This window comes from Petromyzon marinus, chromosome 79, assembly GCF_048934315.1.
Source record: "Petromyzon marinus isolate PM22_M1 ecotype Great Lakes invasive population chromosome 79, UKy_Petmar_22M1.pri1.0, whole genome shotgun sequence".
NCBI classification, from domain to species: Eukaryota; Metazoa; Chordata; class Hyperoartia; order Petromyzontiformes; family Petromyzontidae; genus Petromyzon; species Petromyzon marinus.
Genome location: NC_133745.1, coordinates 20340549 through 20360614, shown reverse-complemented (window position 1 = coordinate 20360614; position 20066 = coordinate 20340549). Strand labels below are relative to the sequence as shown.

Here is a 20066-nt window from a genome sequence, read left to right as displayed (position 1 = left end):
TCACTAACAGGTCACCACGTGGTCACTACCACGTCACAGACAGGTCACCACGTGGTCACTACCATGTCACTGACAGGTCACCACGTGGTCACTACCACGTCACAGACAGGTCACCACGTGACCACTACCGTGTCACAGACAGGTCACCACGTGACCACTACCGTGTCAGTGACAGGTCACCACGTGGTCACTACCGTGTCACAGACAGGTCACCACGTGGTCACTACCACGTCACAGACAGGTCACCACGTGGTCACTACCACGTCACAGACAGGTCACCACGTGGTCACTACCACGTCACAGACAGGTCACCACGTGGTCACTACCGTGTCACTAACAGGTCACCACGTGACCACTACCGTGTCACAGACAGGTCACCACGTGACCACTCCCACGTCACAGACAGGTCACCACGTGGTCACTACCGTGTCACAGACAGGTCACCACGTGGTCACTACCGTGTCACAGACAGGTCACCACGTGGTCACTACCGTGTCACAGACAGGTCACGTGACCACTACCACGTCACAGACCAGTCACTCTGTGCGGGCTGCTCACCGTGTGGAGGAGGGGCAGGTCACCACGTGTCCACTACCGTGACACTAACAGGTCACATGACCACTACCACGTCACAGACCAGTCACTCTGTGCGGGCTGCTCACCGTGTGGAGGAGGGGCAGGTCACCACGTGTCCACTACCGTGACACTAACAGGTCACATGACCACTACCACGTCACAGACCAGTCACTCTGTGCGGGCTGCTCACCGTGTGGAGGAGGGGCAGGTGCCACTACAGTGGCCCAGCTCCACGGGCTCGCTGACGCACGAGCCCACGGAGATCCTCTCGCTGGTGGTGAACGAGTCGCACTTGGGGCGAGAGGTGTCGTTCCGCTCACACTGCACGAGGCAGCAGCCCGACTCGTCGTACGTGGGAGGGCTCTGCGCGCCACACGTGACAAGTGTGAACTCACACCAACTCTACACAAGTGTGAACTCACAACAACTCTACACAAGTGTGAACTCACACCAACTCTACACAAGTGTGTTACTCAGATTAACTCTACACTAGTGTGAACTCACAACAACTCTACACAAGTGTGTTACTCACACTAACTCTACACAGGTGTGAACTCACACCAACTCTACACAAGTGTGAACTCACACTAACTCTACACAAGTGTGTTACTCAGATTAACTCTACACAAGTGTGAACTCACAACAACTCTACACAAGTGTGTTACTCACACTAACTCTACACAAGTGTGAACTCACACTAACTCTACACAAGTGTGAACTCACACTAACTCTACACAAGTGTGTTACTCAGACTAACTCTACACAGGTGTGAACTCACACTAACTCTACACAAGTGTGTTACTCAGACTAACTCTACACAAGTGTGTTACTCACACTAACTCTACACAAGTGTGAACTCACACTAACTCTACACACGTGTGAACTCACAACAACTCAACACAGGTGTGTTACTCAGATTAACTCTACAAAAGTGTGAACTCACACTAACACTACACAGGTGTGAACTCACACTAACTCTACACACGTGTGAACTTACACTAACTCTATACACGTGTGAACTCACACTAACTCTACACACGTGTGAACTCACACTAACTCTACACACGAGTGAACTCACACTAACTCTACACACGTGTGACAGGTGTGAACTCACACTAACTCTACACACGAGTGAACTCACACTAACTCTACACACGAGTGAACTCAGACTAACTCTACACAAGTGTGAACTCACACTAACTCTACACAAGTGTGTTACTCAGACTAACTCTACACAGGTGTGAACTCACACTAACTCTACACAAGTGTGAACTCACACTAACTCTACACAAGTGTGTTACTCAGACTAACTCTACACAAGTGTATTACTCAGACTAACTCTACAAAAGTGTGTTACTCACACTAACTCTACACAAGTGTGAACTCACACTAACACTACACAGGTGTGAACTTACACTAACTCTACACACGTGTGTTACTCAGATTAACTCTACACAAGTGTGTTACTCACACTAACTCTACACAAGTGTGAACGCACACTAACTCTACACAGGTGTGTTGCTCAGACTAACTCTACACAAGAGTGAACTCACACTAACTCTACACACGTGTGAGCTCACACTAACTCTACACAAGTGTGTTACTCAGATTAACTCTACACAAGTGTGTTACTCAGACTAACTCTACACAAGTGTGTTACTCAGATTAACTCTACACAAGTGTGTTACTCAGACTAAGTCTACACAAGTGTGTTACTCACACTAAGTCTACACAAGTGTGAACTCACACTAACTCTACACAAGTGTGAACGCACACACTAACTCTACACAGGTGTGTTACTCAGATTAACTCTACACAAGTGTGAACTCACACTAACTCTACACACGTGTGAGCTCACACTAACTCTACACAGGTGTGAACTCACACTAACTCTACACAGGTGTGAACTCACACTAACTCTACACAGGTGTGACTACAGGTGTGAACTCACACTAACTCTACACAGGTGTGAACTCACATTAACTCTACACACGTGTGACAGGTGTGAACTCACACTAATTCTACACAAGTGTGAACTCACACTAACTCTACACAAGTGTGAACTCACACTAACTCTACCCACGAGTGACAGGTGTGAACTCACACTAACTCTACACACGAGTGAACTCACACTAATTCTACACACGTGTGACAGGTGTGAACTCACACTAACTCTACACACGAGTGAACTCAAACTAACTCTACACACGTGTGAACTCACACTAACTCTACACACGTGTGAACTCACACTAACTCTACACACGTGTGAACTCACATTAACTCTACCCAAGTGTGAACTCACACGAACTCTACACAGGTGTGAACTCACACTAACTCTACACAAGTGTGTTACTCAGACTAACTCTACACAAGTGTGAACTCACACTAACTCTACACAGGTGTGAACTCACACTAACTCTACACAAGTGTGAACTCACACTAACTCTACACACGTGTGAGCTCACACTAACTCTACACAGGTGTGTAACTCAGATTAACTCTACACAAGTGTGTTACTCACACTAACTCTACACAGGTGTGAACTCAGAATTAACTCTACACAAGTGTGTTACTCAGACTAACTCTACACAAGTGTGAACTCACACTAACTCTACACAGGTGTGAACTCACATTAACTCTACACACGTGGGACAGGTGTGAACTCACACTAACTCTACACAAGTGTGTTACTCACACTAACGCTACACAAGTGTGAACTCACACTAACTCTACACAGGTGTGAACTCACACTAACTCTACACACGAGTGAACTCACACTAACTCTACACACGTGTGAACTCACACTAACTCTACACAAGTGTGAACTCACACTAACTCTACACACGAGTGAACTCACACTAACTCTACACACGTGTGAACTCACACTAACTCTACACACGTGTGAACTCACACTAACTCTACACACGTGTGACAGGTGTGAACTCACACTAACTCTACACACGTGTGAACTCACACTAACTCTACACAGGTGTGAACTCACACTAACTCTACACAAGCGTGAACTCACACTAACTCTACACAGGTGTGAACTCACACTAACTCTACACAAGCGTGAACTCACACTAACTCTACACAGGTGTGAACTCACACTAACTCTACACAAGCGTGAACTCACACTAACTCTACACACGTGTGACAGGTGTAACAGGTGTGAACTGCGAGTCGAACCTGGCAGCTGGCCAGGTCCACGTTGGCGCAGCTCGTGACCGTCTCCACGAGGTGTGACAGGTGTGAACTCACACTAACTCTACACAGGTGTGAACTCACACTAACTCTACACAGGTGTGAACTCACACTAACTCTACACAGGTGTGACAGGTGTGAACTCACACTAACTCTACACACTAACTCTACACAGGTGTGACCTCACACTAACTCTACACACTAACTCTACACAGGTGTGAACTCACACTAACTCTACACAGGTGTGAGAGGTGTGAACTGCGAGTCGAACCTGGCAGTTGGCCAGGTCCACGTTGGGGCAGCTCGTGACCGTCTCCACGAGGGCTGCGCTGCCCCCGTGCGACGCGCACGAGAACTGCACGCAGCTGTCTGACGGGTGCCTCCAGCTGCTGCCAACCTGCAGCGGGCGGCAGGGGACGTGGGGCGGGTGGGGGTGGTGGTGGTACAGTTAGGGTGGTGGTAGTGGTGGTACAGTTAGGGTAGTGGTAGTGGTGGTACAGTTACGGTAGTGGTGGTGGTAGTGATGGTGGTGGTGGTACAGTTAGGGTGGTGGTGGTGGTAGTGGTGGTGGTACAGTTAGGGTAGTGGTGGTGGGTGTGGTGGTGGTGGTGGAGGAGGAGGTTGTGGAGGAGGTGGTGAAGGAGGTGGAGGTGGTGGAGGTGGTGGTGGTGGAGGTGGTGGTGGTACAGTTAGGGGGTGGGTGATGGTAGTGGTGGAGGAGGAGGTGGTGGTGGTGGTGGTGGAGGTGGTTGTAGGGTTAGAGAGACAGAGAGACAGACAGAGAGACAGACAGACCCTTACCTCATAGGTCTTATCGCCGTACACGCAGGAATCTGTTGGGGGAAGGGGGGAGAGAGGCAACAGCGGCGTCTGAGAGTCACGGACAGACGCGGCGTCAACGTCGCACAAACTCCTCCATCCCACGGAGGATCTCCACTTCGTCAGCGAACTCTGAACTCCAACCCACACCCACAACCCCAACCCACAACCTCAACCCCGCAACCCACACCCACAACCACAACCCACAACCTCAACCCCGCAACCACGACCCTAACCCACAACCTCAACCCCACAACCCACAACCACAACCCCACAACTCCAACCCTAACCCACAAACTCAACCCCCAACCACAACCTCAACCCTAACCCACATCCACAACCCCAACCCACAACCTCAACCCCCAACCACAACCTCAACCCCGCAACCTCAACCCTAACCCACACCCACAACCCCAACCACAACCCCCACCCCGCAAACCCCAACCCTAACCCGCACCCACAAACCCAACCCACACCCACAACCCCAACCCACACCCACAACCCATAACCCCAACCCACAACCCCAACCCACAACCCCAACCCTAACCCACACCCACAACCCCAACCCACAACCCCATCCCACAACCCCCAACCACAACCCTAACCCACACCCACAACCCCAACCCACACCCACAACCCCAACCCACAACCCCAACCCACAACCCCCAACCACAACCCTAACCCACACCCACAACCCCAACCCACAACCCCAACCCACAACCCCCAACCACAACCCCAACTCACAACCCACAACCCACACCCACAACCCCAACTCACAACCCACAACCCACAACCCCACAACCCCACAACCCCAACCATAACCCACAACCCCAACCCACAACCCTAACCCCAACCCGAACCCACACCCACACCCACAACCCACACCCACAACCCCAACTCACAACCCACAACCCACAACCCACACCCACAACCCCAACCATAACCCACAACCCTAACCCCAACCCTAACCCACAACCCACAACCCCACCCCCACAACCCCAACCCACAACCTCTACCCCTATGGTGCGGTGCTGGGGTCTCCGCGTGACCACTGCCGTGGCTGCCGCTGAGCCCTGCCCATGACGAAACCGCTCCCGGACGGTCCCCTGGCGCTCACCGCACTGCAGGGCCGGGCAGCACGCGTCCGCACCACCGGCAGGGACGACGTTGACCCCCGGGGGGCACGAGGGGGTCGCCTGGAGGCACGGAACGGCGGACGACTCCACCTGGCCACCAGCCAGGCAGGACTTCTGGTCGCAGCCTTCCAGCCACGTGTCACCAGCCTGTAATGGAGAAGGCGACACACACACACAGCCCATAGACTCAACACTGCCCCATAGACTCAACACTGCCCCATAGACTCAGCATTGCCCATAGACACAACACTGCCCCATAGACACAACACAGCCCATAGACTCAACACTGTCCATAGACACAACACTGCCCATAGACTCAACACTGCACCATAGACTCAAAACTGCCCCATAGACTCAAAACTGCCCCATAGACTCAACACTGCCCATAGACTCAACACTGCCCATAGACTCAACACAGCCCAAATACTCAACACTGCCCCATAGACCCAGCACTGCCCCATAGACTCAGCACTGCCCCATAGACCCAGCACTGCCCCATAGACTCAACACTGCCCCATATACTCAACACTGCCCGTAGACTCAACACTGCCCATAGACTCAACACTGCCCATATACTCAACACTGCCCGTAGACTCAACACTGCCCATAGACTCAACACTGCCCGTAGACTCAACACTACCCATAGACTCAACACTGCCCCATAGACCCAGCACTGCCCCATAGACTCAACACTGCCCATAGAGTAATAATAGGGTTTTTCCCCTTTTTTCTGGCAACAAAACTGAAACCTTTTTGGTAGTGGCAGAGGAGGTCTAATGATGTAGATGCTCACCCCGAGCCCTCATTACTTTGATAGTGCATTGTCTTTGAGCTGTGTGACGCCTTTTGGCGTCACCTGGTCGAGCACCAATTGGGTCGAGGCTCAAAAGAAAGCCATCCCTTGGTGTGGACCAATCAGTTTCAAAGACAATGCCACATATATTATCATAGTGTATGTTTTTTGTTTGCATTTTGACTGCAGGTATTGTGGTTAATGCAGACATGAATTCCTGGAAAAAGGTTTCAGTTTTGTTGCCAGAAAAAATGGGAAAACCCTATTATTACATTTTAGTACTGGCAAAGGAGGTCTAATGATGTAACTGCCCATAGACTCAGCATTGCCCATAGACTCAACACTGCCCATAGACTCAACACTGCCCATAGACTCAACACTGCCCATAGACTCAACACTGCCCATAGACTCAACACTGCCCATAGACTCAACACTGCCCATAGACTCAACACTGTCCATAGACTCAACACTGTCCATAGACTCAACACTGCCCCATAGACTCAACACTGCCCATAGACTCAACATTGCCCATAGACTCAACACTGCCCATAGACTCAACACTGCCCATAGACTCAACACTGCCCATAGACTCAACACTGTCCATAGACTCAACACTGCCCCATAGACTCAACACTGCCCATAGACTCAACACTGCCCATAGACTCAACACTGCCCATAGACTCAGCACTGCCCCATAAACTCAACACTGCCCATAGACTCAACACAGCCCATAGACTCAACACTGCCCATAGACTCAAAAACTGCCCATAGACTCAATACTGTCCATAGACTCAACACTGCCCATAGACTCAGCATTGCCCATAGACTCAACACTGCCCCATAGACTCAATACTGTCCATAGACTCAACACTGCCCATAGACTCAACACTGCCCCATATACTCAGCATTGCCCATAGACTCAACACTGCCCATAGACTCAACACAGCCCATAGACTCAACAATGCCCCATAGACTCAGCATTGCCCATAGACTCAACACTGCCCATAGACTCAACACTGCCCCATAGACTCATCACTGCCCCATAGACTCAATACTGCCCATAGACTCAACATTGCCCATAGACTCAACACTGCCCATAGACTCATCACTGCCCCATAGACTCAATACTGCCCATAGACTCAACACTGCCGCATAGACTCAACACTGCCCATAGACTCAACACTGCCCATAGACTCAACACTGCCCAGAGACTCAACACTGCCCATAGACTCAACACTGCCCATAGCCTCAACACTGCACCCGACTCAACACTGCCCATAGACTCAACACTGCCCATAGACTCAACACTGCCCATAGACTCAACACTGCCCAGAGACTCAACACTGCCCAGAGACTCAACACTGCCCATAGACTCAACACTGCCCATAGCCTCAACACTGCACCCGACTCAACACTGCCCATAGACTCAACACTGCCCCATAGACTCAACACTGTCTGATACCTTGCTTCCATTCACGGACAAGACCACCTCAGCAGTACACAACTCAGCTCACTTGGTCCCTCTAATCAAGGGCATTTCACTGTCCCCAGATGATTGGCTCGTCAGCTTTCATGAATTTTCTCTGTTCACCAACGTTCCTGTACCTGACACCTGAGCAATAATTAAACATTTAGTCCAACTGAATCCTGATGTAGCCACTCTGGTTAGGCACTGCCTTACCAACACTTACTTCTCCTGGAATGGTACTTTCTACAAACAAAATGAAAGTACCCCCATGGGTTCCCCCTTATCACCAGTGATAGCGAATGTTTTCATGGAGAAATTTGAAACAGATGCCATCCAGACATCCACCCGACGTCCTTCCTTATGGAAGAGATATGTAGATGACACTTTCGTCATTTGGCCACATGGCCTGCCAGCTTTGAACCAATTTCTCATTCACATAAATTCCATACACCCATCCATCAAATTCACCATGGAAGTGGAGAAGGATGGTAAGCTACCATTCCTGGATGTTTCGTCTGAGAAGAGACCTGACGGCTCGTTGGGACACTCTGCCTACAGGAAAGCCACCCGCACAGATTCCCATCTTAAACCTGATTCCCACTACCATCCGGCACAGAAGAATTCCCTCATCAAAACACTGCACCATAGGGCCCACTGCATTTCTGACCAACACCACCTAGCCAGTGAAATGGAACACGTACACCAGGCCCTCAAGATGAATGGGTACTCGGACCGCATTATTCGCAAAGCGGTCTCTCCAACCACGGAGAAACAACCCCCTGAGAAGCCGAATCAAAACCATCACGTTACCATACATAGCAGGCGTTACCAAAAATATTTCCAAAATAAAATAAAAACACAAGATCCAAGTCCGATTCAATAGGAGTACACAAAATCTGTGATCTAATCCCATCTGTGAAGGAGGTCATTCCTGACATGCAATACTCTGGAGTCTACAAACGGAGTTGTACCTGTGGTGGGTGCTACATTGGGGAAACGAAACGACATGTCTAGGACCATGTTCGCGAACACAAGGCAGATCTGAAAGACGGCAGAACCAATACCTCGGCCGTGGCTGACCACTGCTATAACGCTGTGGGCTCGCGTGATACTGTTGTTTCCGAGACCAAGGTGCTCTGCAAACCTTCGGGCTACGATCAAAGGTTTGTTCATGAAGCCATCCAGATGTATAAACATAGACAACTTCAAGCGAAAAGATGGATGCAAATTGAGCAATCATTGGAAGGATGTTATTAACCAGGTAAAACCTGAACTGTTTATGATTGTTCCATCATATCTACCGGGTACTCCTCTATTTTTCCGAGTTAATTTCCCCCCCCCCCGCATCCCCAGTGATTGGCATTGTTGCTGCATTGGCATTGTTGTTACATTGGCATTGCTGCTACATTGACATTGCTGCTACATTGACATTGCTGCTACATTTGCATTGTTGCTACATTGGCATTGTTGTTACATTGGCATTGTTGCTACATTGGCATTGTTGCTACATTGGCATTGTTGCTACATTGGCATTGTTGTTACATTGGCATTGTTGTTACATTGGCATTGTTGCTACATTGGCATTGTTGCTACATTGGCATTGTTGCTACATTGGCATTGTTGTTACATTGGCATTGTTGCTACATTGGCGTTGCTGCTACATTTGCATTGTTGTTACATTGGCATTGTTGTTACATTGGCATTGTTGCTACATTGGCATTGTTGTTACATTGGCATTGTTGTTACATTGCCACTCGTACACCGTCTGTGCTCCTGGTGCTGCTGATACACTTGGGCTACGCCCATCCCCAAACCTTTATAAAACAATTCGCCTTTAGAGGCTGACTCCTTTGCCTGATGACGACCGCTTGGTGTTGCGATGGAAACGTCGCGATTCGTTTTACTTTATTTCTAGCCACGTGAAACTTCACCGAAAGAACCAAGGAGGATTCATTCTTTGGTTCTTTCGGTAAAGTCACGTAGAAATAGAAAATAATAAATTACATAATAACATACGGCGTTTCGATTGCAAAGCAAGCGAGCGTCATCAGGTACAAACGAAAGAGAAACACACCTAGTGAACTTAGAAATATAATGCAACACAGCGCAGGCAGTCGGCTGACACAGCAGTCAACACCCTACCTGGTTGATTACGTCCAAGAGAGAGAGACCAGACACAGGACCGGAGACTCATACACAGACACACAAGCGGAACGAGTTAATGCAGAGACACACACAGAGAGAGAGAGAGAGACGCACACGCATGGGCACATGTACCGCAAAGCGTGGTGGTCACTCACGTATTTAGGGACGTGGTCGCTCGTCCAGCAGTCTGCAAGCCACGAGAGAGGGGAGGCCGAGGGGAGAGAGAGGGCAGTCAGAATCTCTACTAAGACCGGAGGATTAAGAAGCTATTTGCATCTTCTTTGGTTCTTTCGGTAAAGTCACGTAGAATGAGAATAAAATAATAAATTGATACAATAAAATAACACAATAATATTCTCACGACGTTTCGGCCACAACACAAGCGGCCTTCATCAGGTGAAGGGACGAGACAGCGCTGTCCTACCAGACAGTCTCGTCCCTTCACCTGATGAAGGCCGCTTGTGTTGTGGCCGAAACGTCGTGAGAATATTATTGTGCTATTTTATTTTATCAATTTATTATTTTATTCTCATTCTACGTGACTTTACCGAAAGAACCAAAGAAGATGAATCATTGCAGTCACGAAAGCTTTAAATCGAAAAGCTATTTGCATTTCATGGCGAACAAAACAGAACGGGCGTTAAGATGTTCAAACACCAAATACATAGATACCGCTTACGGGGAATCAAGCCTTGGTCCATTATAAAGGATAATGCCAATCAGTTTCAAAGGCAATGCAGATACTACCAGAGCATGTTGTGTTTGCATGTTCAACACCATACTGTGTTCTGTGTGTGGTTAATGCAGTTACTTGATATTCCAAGCAAGAGTTTTCAGTTTGGTGTTTTAACATCCGAATGCGTCTCCTATTTTATTCTCAGAAAGAGTAAAAGGACTTGTTTTACCCGTATAAGTGTTGACATTCTTTTTTAAGTACCATGTATACTGCACTACAATATACTACACTATACACTACACTACTATATACTACACTATGCACTACACAACTATATACTACATTATACACTACACTACTATATACTACACTATACACTAAACTATACACTACACTATACACTACAATACAATATACCACACCACTATATACAACACTAAACACTACAATACTATATACTACACTACACTAAACAATACACTATTATACACTACTCTATACACTACACTATACACAACACTATACACTACACTACACACTACACTAAACACTACACTACTATACACTACACTATACACTACACTATACACTACTCTATACACGACACTATACGCTATACACTACACTATACACTACACTATACACTACACTATACACTACTCTATACACTACACTATACACTATACTATACACTACTCTATACACTATACACTACACTATACACTACTACACTATACACTACACTATACACTACTCTATACACTATACACTACACTAGACACTACTACACCATACACTACACTATACACTACACTACACAGGGTGCTTAAAACAAATGTCGACGCTTCCGAGAACAACAATTTTCATTCTGTCAGCGCCCTGTACTCTGACTGCCTCGGTGACTTACCAGGGCACGTGTCCACGCACAAGCCCCTGCCTCAGTGTCTTACCAGGGCACGTGTCCACGCACAAGCCCCTGCCTCAGTGACTTACCAGGGCACGTGTCCACGCACAAGCCCCTGTCTCAGTGTCTTACCAGGGCACGTGTCCACACGCAAGCCTCTGTCTCAGTGTCATACCAGGGCACGTGTCCACACACAAGCCCCTGTCTCAGTGTCTTACCAGGGCACGTGTCCACACACAAGCCCCTGTCTCAGTGACTTACCAGGGCACGTGTCCACACACAAGCCCCTGCCACGGTGACTTACCAGGGCACGTGTCCACACACAAGCCCCTGCCTCAGTGACTTACCAGGGCACGTGTCCACACACAAGCCCCTGTCTCAGTGACTTACCAGGGCACGTGTCCACACGCAAGCCCCTGTCTCAGTGACTTACCAGGGTACGTGTCCACACACAAGCCCCTGCCACGGTGACTTACCAGGGCACGTGTCCACGCACAAGCCCCTTCCTCAGTGACTTACCAGGGCACGTGTCCACACACAAGCTCCTGTCTCAGTGACTTACCAGGGCACGTGTCCACACGCAAGCCTCTGTCTCAGTGTCATACCAGGGCACGTGTCCACACACAAGCCCCTGTCTCAGTGACTTACCAGGGCACGTGTCCACACACAAGCCCCTGCCTCAGTGACTTACAAGGGCACGTGTCCACACGCAAGCCCGTCTCAGTGACTTACCAGGGCACGTGTCCACACACAAGCCCCTGCCACGGTGACTTACCAGGGCACGTGTGCACACACAAGCCCCTGCCTCAGTGACTAACCAGGGCACGTGTCCACACGCAAGCCCCTGTCTCAGTGTCTTACCAGGGCACGTGTCCACACACAAGCCCCTGTCTCAGTGTCTTACCAGGGCACGTGTCCCCACACAAGCCCCTGTCTCAGTGACTTACCAGGGCACGTGTCCACACACAAGCCCCTGCCACGGTGACTTACCAGGGCACGTGTCCACACACAAGCCCCTGCCTCAGTGACTTACCAGGGCACGTGTCCACACACAAGCCCCTGTCTCAGTGACTTACCAGGGCACGTGTCCACACGCAAGCCCCTGTCTCAGTGACTTACCAGGGCACGTGTCCACACACAAGCCCCTGCCACGGTGACTTACCAGGGCACGTGTCCACGCACAAGCCCCTGCCTCAGTGACTTACCAGGGCACGTGTCCACACACAAGCCCCTGTCTCAGTGACTTACCAGGGCACGTGTCCACACACAAGCCCCTGCCTCAGTGACTTACCAGGGCACGTGTCCACACGCAAGCCCCTGTCTCAGTGTCTTTCCAGGGCACGTGTCCACATGCAAGCCCCTGTCTCAGTGTCTTACCAGGGCACGTGTCCACACACAAGCCCCTGTCTCAGTGACTTACCAGGGCACGTGTCCACACACAAGCCCTTGCCACGGTGACATACCAGGGCACGTGTCCACGCACAAGCCCCTGTCTCAGTGACTTACCAGGGCACGTGTCCACGCACAAGCCCTTGCCTCAGTGACTTACCAGGGCACGTGTCCACACACAAGCCCTTGCCTCGGTGACTTACCAGGGCACGTGTCCACGCACAAGCCCTTGCCTCAGTGACTTACCAGGGCACGTGTCCACGCACAAGCCCCTGTCTCAGTGACTTACCAGGGCACGTGTCCACGCACAAGCCCTTGCCTCAGTGACTTACCAGGGCACGTGTCCACACACAAGCCCTTGCCACGGTGACTCACCAGGGCACGTGTCCACGCACAAGCCCTTGCCACGGTGACTTACCAGGGCACGTGTCCACACGCAAGCCTCTGTCTCAGTGTCATACCAGGGCACGTGTCCACACACAAGCCCCTGTCTCAGTGACTTACCAGGGCACGTGTCCACACACAAGCCCCTGCCTCAGTGACTTACAAGGGCACGTGTCCACACGCAAGCCCCTGTCTCAGTGACTTACCAGGGCACGTGTCCACACACAAGCCCCTGCCACGGTGACTTACCAGGGCACGTGTCCACACACAAGCCCCTGCCTCAGTGACTTACCAGGGCACGTGTCCACACGCAAGCCCCTGTCTCAGTGTCTTACCAGGGCACGTGTCCACACACAAGCCCCTGTCTCAGTGTCTTACCAGGGCACGTGTCCACACACAAGCCCCTGTCTCAGTGACTTACCAGGGCACGTGTCCACACACAAGCCCCTGCCACGGTGACTTACCAGGGCATGTGTCCACACACAAGCCCCTGCCTCAGTGACTTACCAGGGCACGTGTCCACACACAAGCCCCTGTCTCAGTGACTTACCAGGGCACGTGTCCACACGCAAGCCCCTGTCTCAGTGACTTACCAGGGCACGTGTCCACACACAAGCCCCTGCCACGGTGACTTACCAGGGCACGTGTCCACGCACAAGCCCCTGCCTCAGTGACTTACCAGGGCACGTGTCCACACACAAGCCCCTGTCTCAGTGACTTACCAGGGCACGTGTCCACACACAAGCCCCTGCCTCAGTGACTTACCAGGGCACGTGTCCACACGCAAGCCCCTGTCTCAGTGTCTTACCAGGGCACGTGTCCACATGCAAGCCCCTGTCTCAGTGTCTTACCAGGGCACGTGTCCACACACAAGCCCCTGTCTCAGTGACTTACCAGGGCACGTGTCCACACACAAGCCCTTGCCACGGTGACATACCAGGGCACGTGTCCACGCACAAGCCCCTGTCTCAGTGACTTACCAGGGCACGTGTCCACGCACAAGCCCTTGCCTCAGTGACTTACCAGGGCACGTGTCCACACACAAGCCCTTGCCTCGGTGACTTACCAGGGCACGTGTCCACGCACAAGCCCTTGCCTCAGTGACTTACCAGGGCACGTGTCCACGCACAAGCCCCTGTCTCAGTGACTTACCAGGGCACGTGTCCACGCACAAGCCCTTGCCTCAGTGACTTACCAGGGCACGTGTCCACACACAAGCCCTTGCCACGGTGACTCACCAGGGCACGTGTCCACGCACAAGCCCTTGCCACGGTGACTTACCAGGGCACGTGTCCACGCACAAGCCCCGGCCTCAGTGACTTACCAGGGCACGTGTCCACGCACAAGCCCCTGGCCCAGTGACTTACCAGGGCACGTGTCCACGCACAAGCCCTTGCCACGGTGACTCACCAGGGCACGTGTCCACGCACAAGCCCTTGCCACGGTGACTTACCAGGGCACGTGTCCACGCACAAGCCCCTGTCTCAGTGACTTACCAGGGCACGTGTCCACGCACAAGCCCTTGCCACGGTGACTCACCAGGGCACGTGTCCACGCACAAGCCCTTGCCACGGTGACTTTCCAGGGCACGTGTCCACGCACAAGCCCCTGCCTCAGTGACTTACCAGGGCACGTGTCCACGCACAAGCCCCTGTCTCAGTGACTTACCAGGGCACGTGTCCACGCACAAGCCCTTGCCACGGTGACTCACCAGGGCACGTGTCCACGCACAAGCCCTTGCCACGGTGACTTACCAGGGCACGTGTCCACGCACAAGCCCCTGTCTCAGTGACTTACCAGGGCACGTGTCCACGCACAAGCCCTTGCCTCAGTGACTTACCAGGGCACGTGTCCACACACAAGCCCTTGCCACGGTGACTCACCAGGGCACGTGTCCACGCACAAGCCCTTGCCACGGTGACTTACCAGGGCACGTGTCCACGCACAAGCCCCTGCCTCAGTGACTTACCAGGGCACGTGTCCATGCACAAGCCCCTGTCTCAGTGACTTACCAGGGCACGTGTCCACGCACAAGCCCTTGCCACGGTGACTCACCAGGGCACGTGTCCACGCACAAGCCCTTGCCACGGTGACTTACCAGGGCACGTGTCCACGCACAAGCCCCTGCCTCAGTGACTTACCAGGGCACGTGTCCACGCACAAATCGGAGCCGGCTTCCTGTAGCTTCTGGCCGTCGGGACAGAAGCAGCCCTCACCCACCCAGACGCTGTCCTCATCGGCACTGCACGGGACACACACACACACACGTGTGTGGGCACGTGTATGTGTGGGCACGTGTGTGTGGGCACGTGTGTGTGTGGGCACGTGTGTGTGGGCACGTGTGTGTGTGTGTGGGCACGTGTGTTTGTGTGTGTGTGGGCACGTGTGTGTGGGCACGTGTGTGTGTGGGCACGTGTGTGTGTGTGTGTGGGCACGTGTGTGTGGGCACGTGTGTGTGTGTTGTGGGGAGCGGTAGTGTAGTTGTTAGCGCGCTGCGCTATGAACCTGGCGACCCAGGTTCGTTTCCCGCTCACGGCCAACACCAGTGACGATTATCTGAACCGGTCCCGGGCCTCCCCTAGGTCGACTCAGCCTCAAATGAGTACCTGGTGCGATGTGTAAACATTGCCACTAGGGAGACAAAGGCGGTCGGGCGTGGTGCTGGCCACCCACCCCCTCGTGTACCGTTCCGGTCTTCATAGGTGCTCGTTAACAGCACTTGCCCCTACAGTCTGTTAAGGCTATATGGGGGATCTTTGTCTTTGCTTTGTGTGTGTGGGCACGTGTGTGTGTGTGTGGGCACGTGTGTGTGGGCACGTGTATGTGGGCACGTGTGTGTGTGTGTGTGGGCACGTGTGTGTGTGTGTGTGTGGGCACGTGTGTGTGGGCATGTGTGTGTGTGGGCACGTGTGTGTGTGGGCACGTGTGTGAGTGTGTGTGTGGGCACGTGTGTGTGGGCACGTGTGTGTGTGGGCACGTGTGTGTGTGGGCACGTGTGTGTGTGGGCACGTGTGTGTGGGCACACGGGGGGGGGAGGGGAGGGACTCACACGCAGGAACACGTGGGGACATGTGTGGACATGTGTGGGAGTGATGTGAGTGGTGATGGTAGTGATGATGGTGATGATGGGGGTGGTGATGGTAGTGATGATGGTAGTGATGATGGGGGTGGTGATGGTAGTGATGATGGGAATGGTGATGGTAGTGATGATGGTAGTGATGGTAGTGGTGATGGGGGTGGTGATGGTAGTGATGGTGGTGATGATGTGAGTGGTGATGGTAGTGATGGTGGTAGTGATGATGGTAGTGATGATGGGGGTGGTGATGGTAGTGATGATGGTAGTGATGATGGGGGTGGTGATGGTAGTGATGATGGTAGTGATGATGGGGGTGGTGATGGTAGTGATGATGGTAGTGATGATGGTAGTGATGATGGTGATGATGGGGGTGGTGATGGTAGTGATGATGGGAATGGTGATGGTAGTGATGATGGGAGTGGTGATGGTAGTGGTGATGTGAGTGATGGTAGTGGTGATGATAGTGATGATGGTAGTGGTGATGGGGGTGGTGATGATGGTAGTGATGATGGTAGTGATGATGGTAGTGGTGATGGTAGTGATGATGGGGGTGGTGATGGTAGTGATGATGGTAGTGATGATGGTAGTGATGATAATGGTAGTGATGATGGGGGTGGTGATGGTAGTGATGATGATGGAAGTGATGATGATGGTAGTGATGATGGTAGTGGTGATGGTAGTGATGATGGTAGTGATGATGTGAGTTATGGTAGTGGTGATGGTAGTGATGATGATAGTGATGATGGGGGTGGTGATGGTAGTGATGATGGTAGTGATGATGGGGGTGGTGATGATGGTAGTGATGATGATGGTAGTGATGATGATGGTAGTGATGATGATGGTAGTGATGATGATGGTAGTTGTGATGATGGTAGTGATGATGATGGTAGTGATGATGATGGTAATGATGATGATGGTAGTGATGATGATGGTAGTGGTGATGGTAGTGATGATGGTAGTGATGATGGGGGTGGTGATGATGATGGTAGTGATGATGGTAGTGGTGATGATGGTAGTGATGATGGTAGTGATGATGGTAGTGGTGATGGTAGTGATGATAATGGTAGTGATGATGATGGTAGTGATGATGATGGTAGTGATGATGATGGTAGTGATGATGATGGTAGTTGTGATGATGGTAGTGATGATGATGGTAGTGATGATGATGGTAATGATGATGATGGTAGTGATGATGGGGGTGGTGATGATGATGGTAGTGATAATGGTAGTGGTGATCGTAGTGATGATGGTAGTGATGATGGTAGTGGTGATGGTAGTGATGATAATGGTAGTGATGATGATGGTAGTGATGATGGTAGTGGTGATGATGGTAGTGATGGTAGTAATGATGATGGTGGTGGTGATGATGGTAGTGGTGATGGTAGTGGTGGTGATGGTAGTGATGATGGTGGTAGTGATGATGGTGGTAGTGATGATGGTAGTGGTGATGGTAGTGATGGTAGTAATGATGATGGTAGTGATGATGGTAGTGATGGTGATGGTAGTGATTATGGTGGTAGTGATGATGGTGGTAGTGATGATGGTAGTGGTGATGGTAGTGATGGTAGAAATGATGATGGTAGTGGTGATGGTAGTGGTGGTGATGGGAGTGATGATGGTGGTAGTGATGATGGTAGTGGTGATGGTAGTGATGATGGTAGTGATGGTAGTAATGATGATGGTAGTGATGATGGTAGTGATGGTGATGGTAGTGGTGCTGATGGTAGTGATGATGGTAGTGATGATGATGGTAGTGATGATGATGGTAGTGATGATGATGGTAGTGATGATAGTAGTGATGATGATGTGAGTGATGGTAGTGATGGTAGTGATGGTGGTGATGATGGTGGTGGTGATGATGGTAGTGATGGTAGTGGTGATGGTAGTGATGATGATGGTAGTGATGATAGTAGTGATGATGATGGTAGTGATGATAGTAGTGATGATGATGTGAGTGATGGTAGTGATGGTGGTGATGATGATGGTAGTGATGATGTGAGTGATGGTAGTGATGATGATGGTAGTGATGATAGTAGTGATGATGGTAGTGATGATGATGGTAGTGATGATAGTAGTGATGATGATGGTAGTGATGATAGTAGTGATGATGATGTGAGTGATGGTAGTGATGGTAGTAATGATGATGTGAGTGATGGTAGTGATGGTAGTGATGGTAGTGATGATGATGGTAGTGATGGTGATGGTAGTGGTGATGATGGTAGTGATGATGATGGTAGTGATGATGATGGTAGTTGTGATGATGGTAGTGATGATGATGGTAGTGATGATAGTAGTGATGATGATGGTAGTGATGGTAGTGATGGTGGTGATGGTAGTGATGATGATGGTAGTGATGGTAGTGATGATAGTAGTGATGATGTGAGTGATGGTAGTGATGATGATGGTAGTGATGATAGTAGTGATGATGATGTGAGTGATGGTAGTGATGGTAGTGATGGTAGTAATGATGGTGATGTGAGTGATGGTAGTGATGGTGGTGATGATGATGGTAGTGATGGTAGTGATGGTGATGGTAGTGATGGTAGTGATGGTGGTGATGATGATGGTAGTGATGGTGATGGTGGTGATGATGGTAGTGATGGTGATGGTAGTGATGGTAGTAATGATGATGGTAGTGATGGTGATGGTAGTGATGGTGATGGTAATGATGATGATGGTAGTGGTGATAGTAGTGATGATGATGTGAGTGATGGTAGTGATGATGATGGTAGTGATGATAGTAGTGATGATGATGTGAGTGATGGTAGTGATGGTAGTGATGGTAGTAATGATGATGGTAGTGATGGTAGTGATGGTGGTGATGATGGTAGTGATGATGATGGTAGTGATGATAGTAGTGATGATGATGTGAGTGATGGTAGTGATGGTAGTGATGGTAGTAATGATGATGGTAGTGATGGTAGTAATGGTGGTGATGATAGTAGTGATGATGATGGTAGTGATGATAGTAGTGATGATGATGTGAGTGATGGTAGTGATGGTAGTGATCGTAGTGATGATGATGTGAGTGATGGTAGTGATGGTAGTGATGGTGGTGATCATGGTAGTGATCATGGTAGTGATGATGGGGGTGGTGATGATGATAGTGATGATGATGTGAGTGATGGTAGTGATGGTAGTAATGGTAGTGATGGTGATGGTAGTGATGGTAGTGATGGTGGTGATGATGATGGTAGTGATGGTGGTGATGATGGTAGTGATGGTAGTAATGATGATAGTAGTGATGATGATGGTAGTGATGATGATGTGAGTGATGGTAGTGATGGTAGTGATGGTAGTAATGATGATGGTAGTGATGGTGGTGATGATGATGGTAGTGATGGTAGTGATGGTAGTAATGATTATGGTAGTGATGGTAGTGATGATGATGGTAGTGATGGTACTGATGGTAGTGATGATGATGGTAGTGATGATGGTAGTAGTGATGATGGTAGTGATGATGGTAGTGATGGTAGTAATGATGATGGTAGTGATG

General features: G+C 50.4%; 1 protein-coding gene across 5 annotated transcripts in view; it reads right to left on the bottom strand.

Moving 5' to 3' along the window:
* The window catches only part of LOC142907461 (uncharacterized), a 206582-nt gene that overhangs the window by 2507 nt on the left and 184009 nt on the right, over window positions 1-20066 (bottom strand). For all 5 annotated transcript variants that reach the window (XM_076056975.1, XM_076056976.1, XM_076056977.1 and 2 more), the window contains 6 exons: window positions 15636-15736; window positions 10297-10328; window positions 5717-5882; window positions 4582-4613; window positions 4052-4177; window positions 767-939 (listed from right to left, as the gene is read on the bottom strand). In XM_076056975.1, coding sequence (XP_075913090.1) covers window positions 767-939; window positions 4052-4177; window positions 4582-4613; window positions 5717-5882; window positions 10297-10328; window positions 15636-15736 — 630 coding nt within the window. The remainder of the gene's footprint in view (window positions 1-766; window positions 940-4051; window positions 4178-4581; window positions 4614-5716; window positions 5883-10296; window positions 10329-15635; window positions 15737-20066) is intronic.